The sequence below is a fragment of the Mugil cephalus genome, chromosome 2, assembly GCF_022458985.1.
Source record: "Mugil cephalus isolate CIBA_MC_2020 chromosome 2, CIBA_Mcephalus_1.1, whole genome shotgun sequence".
NCBI classification, from domain to species: Eukaryota; Metazoa; Chordata; class Actinopteri; order Mugiliformes; family Mugilidae; genus Mugil; species Mugil cephalus.
The window spans coordinates 27888239-27898165 of record NC_061771.1 but is presented as its reverse complement, the minus strand read 5'-3'; the positions used below and the strand labels follow the sequence as shown (position 1 = coordinate 27898165).

Sequence of the window (9927 nt, the reverse complement as noted above, 5' to 3'; positions counted from 1 at the left end):
TGGATAAGAAAAATAAATGTAATCTTAAGACATTTGTGTCTCCTGTTCAGTCCTGGGTCTCAGGTTTGTGTTCTGTCCACTTCTCTGAATGAAACAGTGCATTACAGTGCAGTGTTTGACACCTAAAGAAAAGACAGCACATCTACAATTATATATGTGTGTGTGTGTGTGTGTGTGTGTGTGTGTGTGTTTGTAAAATCTATTACAACTACAGGAATAATACAAACCACATTAATAACAATGAGGCAGATTATAGACAGAGATTTTTTATTATTATTTCATGATAATTTAAAGAAAAGTGCTTCAAAGATGAAAAAAAAAATAGACAGAAAATAGATACGAAGAAAACAACTGCAAACATCCACATTACTTTACAGTCACAGGTTTGCTCAGTTCAGTGTAAACAAATATATAAATGATCTAAATACTCATCAATAATTTTCTAATATTTTAATTAATTTTAAAGACATTCTGAGGTATTTTGTTGGTTTTAATGTGGTTTTGTGTTTAGTAGGAGTCAGATGGAGGAAATAAGCTGTAGCTATTCGGGAGGAGGATAAATGTGCATCAGAGCAGTAGTTAGAGATAAACTGGTCCCTGAGGAGTTCAGGATTTCTCCCTGTAACATAACAACTCCTGAAAATCTCTAAAGCAGCAGCAGCAGCAGAAGAACTGGAAACAGATCTCTGAAGATAGAGTTCATAACTGTGTGAGATTTAATACTTTAGTCTCAGCTTATTCCCTGTCATTAGGTTAAACTAACTACACGTCATTGTGTATCTGTATGATATGGAATGACAAGTTAAATCTAATTTGGTCGTTTTTTACTGTTGACGTGAAGATGTTCATGTGAGTCCAACTTGTAACGTATCCGTCCTCAGTCCATTTAAAATAGAGCTTTTAAAGACGTTTATCACAGGATAAAAAGCTTTTACGTTATTTAGTGTGGAAACAGCACCAGTAGAAATGTGTGTTTTTGGCTCAGATGACAGTGTATTTATCATCCAACCATCACAGACGTTCTCTGCGGTGACGTCCTCGTCTTTGTCTCCGTCCTCGTCTCCTCAGTGTTTCCGGGGTTTTCTTCACCAACTCTCAAATTCCTGTAAGACGATGGATTAATTACAGATTAATTGACTGGTTCATCTCCGTTAGTTTAATGCAGTGCTATTTACACGGGGTATTGTTCCAGTTTGAGTTCCATAAAAGTGTCTCATTGAATATTTCTGTCCCCATTAATCGTCTAAACCAGAACCAGTTGTTGGTTTTCACCATGGGGAAAGTTAAGTGAAGATCTGGTTCTGTACAGGGTCGTTTATTAAATGCTGCTGCACTTCACTGCTTTGGGGCAGAAACCTTTTATCTCCATATTTCAGCTTGTGTTTTTCACATGAATGTACATTCATACATCTACAAGAGTCACGCAAAAGTTGTGAAAATAGCAGATCCACCACATTAACACATTGTGAGCTTGTAGATCGGCTATTTTCACCAACAATTACAATAATAAATAACGATTTTAGACAAACTGACCTCCTGAGGAGAATGCATGAAGATAAAGTGGTAACAGTGGAATCAATGTTCATTACTCTAAAACAGCCAAGAACAAAAACAATCTTACTTGCCAGGAATTTTAACTTTATTTCTGTGAATTTGCTAAAGTGGAATAAACATACACATGACAGGTCACTGAATGTAAACATGGCTGAACATGCTGCTAACGTTGCATTAGCTGCGTGCTGCTCATTTAGACACATGGGGAACAGCTACACGTCTGAAATGCTACATTTTCCTCCATGTTTCAATATATATGACAACGTGTTTTTTTATACCTGCCTGGCTGAAAAAATCCCTGCACGTTCCACACATAACAGTAACACACACACTTAAGCTAATGAACGACGTTAGCGCAACCAAGCTAACTTTAGCCTGATATTAGCAACCCATTTGCGCAACAACGGAGCAATACAGTGCGTTACTAACTATGTGCTCACCACAGCCACTGACGATGATGGTCACGGCATTTGTGAACTAACCCCCCCCCACAGATGTGCAGCCCATACACTGAATCTAATTGCAAACAATGAAATTGACAAATGGGTTGATTAGATGCCGCTCCTTGGTTCTTCATTCACACACACATCGCTCGCGCTAATTATGCTAGAAAAGGAAAAAAGAAACCGTCGTCGTTTGCTTATTTCCATATTGACTCCGATACGGCGCCGTATGTTCAACGTGAAAGTCATAATCAGTCGAAACTGCTTCACCGCCGCACTGCTGCTGCATCGTGACATGAGTATTTACATGAGTACATGAGTAACGGTTTTCTTAGTAGTGGCCGTACCAGCGTATTCTGATGTCAAACCGAGCCCCCGCTATTCAAAATGTGCACAGGCCGACAGGTCTGAGCGTCGCTTATACCTTCTAGCTTTTGCCACATTTCCAAAGGTCAAACGCACAAAAGACAGAAACGTCATGGGAAACCACCTACTAACATTTACTTTACTTTTGTCATGTTAAAAAGGTGCATCAGCAAAACCCACAACACTGTTTCACTGAAACAATGATGCATATCGATGCTCCAGATTTTACTGTACCACAAAACCTGAAAATACTCTTCACTGGTCATTGATTTGAAACTGCTAAAATCTTTGTAGGTGCAAGTCTGACTATTAGATATAAAATAAAGTACATGTTCATCACAATGTCCAGTTAAAATGTAAAAGTCTGTAACTCACTAATCCCTCTGTTCTTCACCAGGACTCCAACGATGAAACCAAGAACAGGGAGGAAACAAATACAGACACCAAGAATGATCCAGTGGTTTCTCTTCTCTACAGGACCTGAAAGAAATTAAACTCTTGAATTTAGAGGAATAAACTCAATAGGATTTAATTTAACAACACAACATAGTTTAGATTAATAACTTTATTCCAAACTATAGTGAAATAAATAAAGACCTACCAGACACAGTGGGGTTCATGACTCTGTATCCTGGAGACGTCGTCATGGCGACATCCTCTCTCTTTGTCGTCGTCTCTTCGTCCTTCGTCACTGTTACAGATAAAATACAAACTTTACTAATGTACACAGATCAGCCTTAACATTATGACCACCTTTCTAATACTGTGCAGGTCTCCCTTGTGCTGACTCATCAGAGAAAGACAATAATGATGAGAATGAAACCTCAACACTGAACCCTCCAGCACCGAGCACAGACTGGACCCACAAAACGGGATGGAAAGGACGAGGAGGGGAAACACATCAAACAAACCCTCAAGACGGGTGGATATCCCACCTCAAAAAAGATAGGACAGGAAGGACAGGGGACATGAGGAGCACAGCAGGAGGAAGAACATCGTCCATTCCCCAGAAACTGGTCCAGAGAGGACAGATGGTCTATGTCCAAGTGGACAAACCTTCTCTAAACGGAGGAGGTGGACTGAGATTTAATTTACCATCTATTTACAGTTCAGTTTTGACTTCTATCCACAAGAAGTTCCAACGACATTCACACCGTGAGACTGGAGGCTCCCACTGACAATCACTACGTTTACATGCACGTGAAATAAAAAAAACAACAAATTATTGCCTTAGTTGGACTATAACCGGACAACTTAAGTTAAATGTAAACACGCTACTCCGACTAAAATCTGAGTTCTCTATATCCGTCTGAGACACCCACATAAAGCGACTGGAAATTGTTTTTCTATGACATATGCGCTTAATCGTACAACTAACAGGACAACGCGTGTGAAGAAGAAGAAGGTAAAAAGGAGACATTACGTACGAGATTAAAAGAGCTGAACTATTATCTGTCTGGTTGTTGTTTGAAATGTCGGTCCGCAGCACGATCGACTCTTGTTTATTATATGACGTAATAGGTCAACCAGAAAACAGGCCGTGTTAACGTGGTATTATCGCGCTGAAAAGAATGTATCGCCACCTAGTGTGGAGGAGGAGAACAGGTTCCCATCGGTTGTTTGATTTTCTCAGCTGCATGTGAAATGGGACGTGGACCACATTCAGAAAGTCAAATTTTCATGTAAAGCTGGATTAAGCTGTGGATGTAAACGCACTGGGGGGCCGCACCCGATGGACCCTTGCCCGGGGGGGGGGGGGGGTCTCTTCGCTCCTCCCGGCCTCTGGCCCTTCCCCTCTCTGCCCCGGACGACTCACATGCAAACAGCAAACATGGCAGCCTCCATCTTGTTTCTAATGCATCACACACGCCCTGTTTTTAATGCACTGCAATTATTCACAAAAAAAAACATGCAACAACAGCAACTACAAAACAACGAGCCCCGGTGGGAGGTGGGGGGAGGACAGGGGCCCCGAGACACCACATTAAAATAATTAAAAACAGACTGAATAAACAAATCAGTGTCTTAGATGATTTATCTTCTATCTCTTAACGGCAGCTAATTAACCAGTCATTATGGAACTAGTGGCCCCAGTTTCTGGTCAAGGAAGTTTCTGACTCACATTGTTTTTTTTTCCACATTTAAACCTCAACCTCAGAACTGAAGAAGCGACTCGGACGAATCTTCAAGAAAATTCTACAAGTCCAGTTGCCTTCTTTGGATTCTGAGGGGGTCCTGTGGTGTGTGGCACCAACAACACAACGTTGTGAGTTCAGTAAACTTACCAACAATGTTGAAAACAAAGCTGACGCTGAACTTTGGGATGAAGCATCTGTAGTGTCCTGAGTCAGACTGCTGGACTGTGGGGATCAGTAGAGTCATCCGTCCTCTGGTCAGGTCCTCTTTAATCAGCTCTGCTCTGTTCTTGTATCGCTGCATCTGTGGATGAGGATGATCCTTCCCACCTCGACGGGAGTAGACCATGCGGTCTGAGACGTTTTTGATGTCCACTCTCTTCCAGTCCAAGGTGAAGTCCTTTAGGTTGATCTCTGGATCAGTTTAACACTGTAGAGTCAAATTAGATCCTTCTGGTACTTTAATCGGCCGAGTCTGGTCGATGATGGGACGTTTTTCTGGGGAAACAAACCAGAAAAAAATACAGTTTGATCAGCTCATGTCAACCTGAGGATGAGGATGGTGTAAAACCTTCCTCTGTCACGAAGCTGCATCTTTTATCTGGATATTGTTCCAAGACTAACGTAAGCCACCCACCCTCTCAGCCAGATATTATACTGCAATAAGAATTAAAAAAAAAAAGAGACCAAACAGAAACTCCATTTCAACACGGACGCCCAACTTCTAGAGGCCGGTAAACCAAGCTACACCTGTTCTTTCTCACACAGAAAAGGAAGGAGGAGGTGAAGACGTGGCCTCAATGTACAGAGAGAAGAGAGAAGGGCAGGAATGTGGACGTGGGCACAACGCTATTAAACTCTCCGTTCTGTTTCATTCACTTCTGACTTTCGTATTTTAATCATGAGTGATTTTAACATGTTATTAATCTGCTAGATTCTCGTAAATGTGGACACATATTAGAATTATCTCTCTCTCTGATCATTTTATTCATCTTTATCCAGCTCTACAAAACACCAGAGACCGTGCCATTAGAAAGCGACACATTACACCCACGGTAGCCACAACACAACACATCATCCTGTGACACTCCCTGCTGCACTGCCTCCAGTTAAAACCGAGAAAACGATCACAGAAATGATTATGGTAATCCTTCCTCGAGTGAGTACAGTTTTCTTCCATCAGAAACTGGGGGAAACTGACAGGAAGTGATCTGACAGACTCAAAGCCACAACTGAATGAGAGGACGCTTCTGAGAGTGAACAGCTTGCGTGATAGGCGGCTCACAGGGCAACACCTTCAAGCACAGCTTAATAGTAGTCGTAGTAAGCAAGTCTCCATTTCAACTGTGAAGAGAAGACTTGGAGCTGCAGGTTTGACAGGACGAGTTGCATCAAGGAAGCCATTGTTCATCAGAATCAGAATTACTTTATTGGTCCCAGGGGGAAATTACTTTTCGTTACAGCAGCTCCAACCCAAAGTGGACCAGTGTTTAGAACAAAGCACAATCAGAATAAGTAAGAGAATGTAAAAAATATGGGAAGTACATATATAACAATATGTACAAGTATAAGAGAAGTGAACCTGTGTTATGAGTTATTTCTCTACAGAGAAAAAGTGACTGCACATGGTGAGATGTCAGAATAAGACGAAGAGGCTCTCCTGGGCCACGAAACACCACCATTGGGCTACTGACGACTGGAAGAAGATACTATGGGCTGATGAATCACACAGGATCTTTGTACGACGTCGAGTAGGTGAGAGGATGGTTCCACAGTGTGTGACATCACTGTTAAACATGGAGGAGGAAGTGTGATGGTCTGGGGCTGTTTTGCTGGATCCAGGGTTGGTGACTTGTACAGAGTGAGCGGTACCTTGAACCAAAACGGCCACCACAGCATTCTGCAGCGCCATGCAAGACCCTCTCGTATGCGCCTAGTTGATCAGAGGTTCATTCTACAGCAAGATAATGACCCAAAACACAAGTCCAAGCTATGTCAGAACTACCTCAGGAAAAAAGAACAAGATGGTAAGCTTGAAAACATGGAGTGGCCAGAACAGTCTCCAGACTTAAACCCCATCGAGCTGGTTTGGGATGAACTCGACACAAGAGTGAAAGTCAAGCAAACTTCAAGTGCCACACATTCATGGGAACTTCTGCAACAGACTTGAGAAGAACTTTCTGAAGAATATTTGTTTTTTATTGTAGAAGGAATACCACTAGTGTGTTGAGCTGTTTATTTCTGCCAAAGGTGGCTACTTTGATGAGTCTAACGTTTAGAATACATTTTGGTCTATAAATTGATTCCATGATGTCTTTTTCAACTCAAATTGCTTATTTTTTCTATACTTTAATTTCAGATAAATACACAATAAACTGAATAATTTTCAGTAAAAAAAAAAAAAAAAATGGGGAAAGTGCGGTGTTCTAAAACTTTTGACCAGTAGTGTGTATATATATTTATATTTGTGTGTTTTTATTACATTTAAACGTGCTGTCTTTTCTGTAGGTGTCAAACATGCGGCCTGTGGGTGTGAATTAGTGTGAAAATTACAAAGAAAACTTTGATCTCTCTGTGGAAATAACCAGAGCATCACAGCACAGAAGACAAAACTAGAAATCCATCATGATTCATTTACTCTTTTAAATCCTATAACAAATCATAGCAACACACTTCCAGCTTCTAGATGTGAACAGTTTGCTGGCTTCTTTTATTTACTTTTATTTTCAGGGAGAAAATAACCAAACTTAGGTCTGGTATCTGTAAGTAAAACCAGCACACTGCACCTTTATCAACAGCCTGTATACAACGTGACGTTTTAATTCAGTATCTGGTGACGTTAAAACTGCTCGAGTTATTTTAATAACCTGGACATTTTATCTGGCAGCAGCTACAGGCCAATTTCTAACCTCCCATTTTGAAGTAAGATTTTAGAGAAACTTGTTACGTCTTTAAACTCACACACCAAATTAGAAATGTATATCAGAACAAACCCACAGTTACAGTTCTGGTAGATTCCTTTAACAGATTAAGTGAGTGGGTTGGCCACAGGTTTTTTTTTTTTTTTTATCTCTAGAGAGATTATGAGATTATCTGTGCGGTACCACAAGAATCAATTTATATATATATATATATGCTACCCCTGGAGACACGGCGTCTCCTTCTACAGTTCTGCTGATGACGCTGAATCTATAGATTTTTAATAGCATTTTAGATATTAAGGTCTGGATATAATAGATTTTTTTTTACAGTTCAACCAGGACAAGATTGAATCACTAATCACTGATTCAAAAGCTCAGAGAGAAACTAGCCTCTTAACTAAATACACGTGGACTAAACCCAAGTCAAGAGGCGAGAAACCTGGTGAGTGACATTTGACTCCGATTTTAATTTTAAACCACACAAACGTTCTGTCAAAAAATTGTAATATTCTAACGTTTCCCTCCCTGAGCAACACAGAGAGACTAACGCACACTTTTATGACTTAATTCTTAACACTCTTACATGTAGGCGAAAATCCCATCTCTCTTATTAGTCATTTTATTCTAGTCTACAGTTTTATAGTTTTTCTGTTTTACTTGCTATTTTATCCTTATACACACACACACACACACACACACACACATATCATATATATATATATATATTTATATGGGTATAAACTGACTGTTTTATATAGTACTATGGGAAAACAATTCCCTGCTATTGAGTAACTAGTTGAACTTAATCCTCTTAGATAAAAAAACTAAAAAGTTCCCTCCAAAACATGACATGAGTAAATGAATACAAGTGAAGCTTCTTCTCATCATTGTAGTTCCTGAACCTTAATGTGCACATACGCCTGAATGAAAACACACTCAGCCTCTAATCTCATCTTTTTAGTGAAGATATAAAGTTAATAAAATATAAAGTTTTATCGCTTACTGTTATTTTTATTCCTATACCTCATAGTTTTACTTTATTATTCAACCGTTTTTCGCAAACAAATGAAAAGAGTCAATTACTGAATGGTGCGTCCTCGCCAACTGAGTAAAACATGGAGGACATATCTCCTGGTTTACATGAAACGTGGTGGACAAACAGACGGAGACAGTTACCTCCAGTTAGACTGATTCATCTCCACTCGCATAGTGAACTTATTTTATACCAAACATAACAGATCATCTTTTTGTGACAAGTTACTCCCCTTTCTCTTGTGGATCATTAAAGTCTAAGTTTCAGAGAAAGTATCAGGCAAGTTTCTGTCTGTGTCACATCTATATTAATAATTAATTAGTTCCATGCTGTCTGGAGCTGTAGTAGTGGGATAAACCAATAAATAAATATAACAAACTCTATTAGGAGCAGTGAAGAAGGTGCAGGTTAGTGTTTTATCCCGAATAAAACATGGAGGACACGTCTTCTACTTTAACGTAGAGATAAAGCCTATTTAGATTAGGTTAAATCAGGACATTTCTAACGCAAACACAGAGTTTATAAAGGATTTATTACAGCGTCCATACAACACACAGTCCCGAAACTAAAAAAAAAAAAAAAATACAGATCTAAGCTAAAGCCAATTTAGTCAAGGAGCGAGGATTTACACCGAGTCAACACGTTAAAAGTTCACTAAGTTAAAGGAGTGTAAAACCACACCCTTAGGGCTAAAACATCAATGTTGATTAATGTGCACTGTCCCACTGCAATAAACTAATAATTATATTAAGAATATACTCACTGTGTATATACAACATTGTTTATTTTTCTTCTTCTTCTTCTTCTTCTTCCAGGCATCGCCAACGCTCTGGATCTGACCGACCGGATCCTCCCCCGGCTGCAGGCTCGCCCTCACTGTCGCCCCCTGCTGCTCCACTTCCCTCCCTACAGCCGCCAGGAGCTCGCCGCCATCGTTCAGGACAGACTCACACAGGTAAGTGCAGTTCGAGTGTGTGTGGTTGTGTTTGTTTAACCCGCAGCTGTATTTTATTTATTTATTTATTCATGTGTGTATATTTTTATTTTGTTGCCTCCCAGGCGTCGGCTGAAGGAATCCTGGACGCCTCCGCGGTTCAGTTCTGTGCCAGGAAAGTGTCGGCCGTGTCCGGAGACGCCAGGAAAGCTCTGGATATCTGCAGGTGAATATTTAAAACATTTTTTAAACACATTTAAAATCTTTTATTCCATCTGCCATTCGTCCTTTAAATCCTTTTTAAAGTGGGCGCTGTTTATTAATGTTACTGGTCAAATTTCATTTCCCTTTTTATCTGTTTTTCTATTTATTGGCCTCTGATTCTACTGTGTACTGTTAAATTTCTTAATTCTACTTTTATCTGTTCTTATTTTACGTTCTTGTACATGATAATGTGTCCTAAATGGTTTTCATGGGATGTGGTGACACCTAGTGGCCACTTTAAGAAATTGCATTCAGTGGTTGTACCACAATTACTATA

General features: G+C 39.9%; 1 protein-coding gene across 2 annotated transcripts in view; it reads right to left on the bottom strand.

Annotated features, from left to right (window-relative positions):
• Nucleotides 1-250: 250 nt before the first annotated feature.
• The window catches only part of LOC125003725 (myelin-oligodendrocyte glycoprotein-like), a 13640-nt gene continuing 3963 nt past the window's right edge, over nucleotides 251-9927 (bottom strand). The window contains exons 1-4 of one of the 2 annotated variants that reach the window (XM_047577850.1): nucleotides 4649-5229; nucleotides 2965-3054; nucleotides 2739-2843; nucleotides 251-1103 (exon numbers count right to left, since the gene is read on the bottom strand). In XM_047577850.1, coding sequence (XP_047433806.1) covers nucleotides 1096-1103; nucleotides 2739-2843; nucleotides 2965-3054; nucleotides 4649-4847 — 402 coding nt within the window. In that variant the 5' untranslated portion in view covers nucleotides 4848-5229 and the 3' untranslated portion in view covers nucleotides 251-1095. Of the gene's footprint in view, nucleotides 1104-2738; nucleotides 2844-2964; nucleotides 3055-4648; nucleotides 5230-9927 lie in introns of those variants that run through there. The other variant, XM_047577849.1, reaches the window with a different exon arrangement.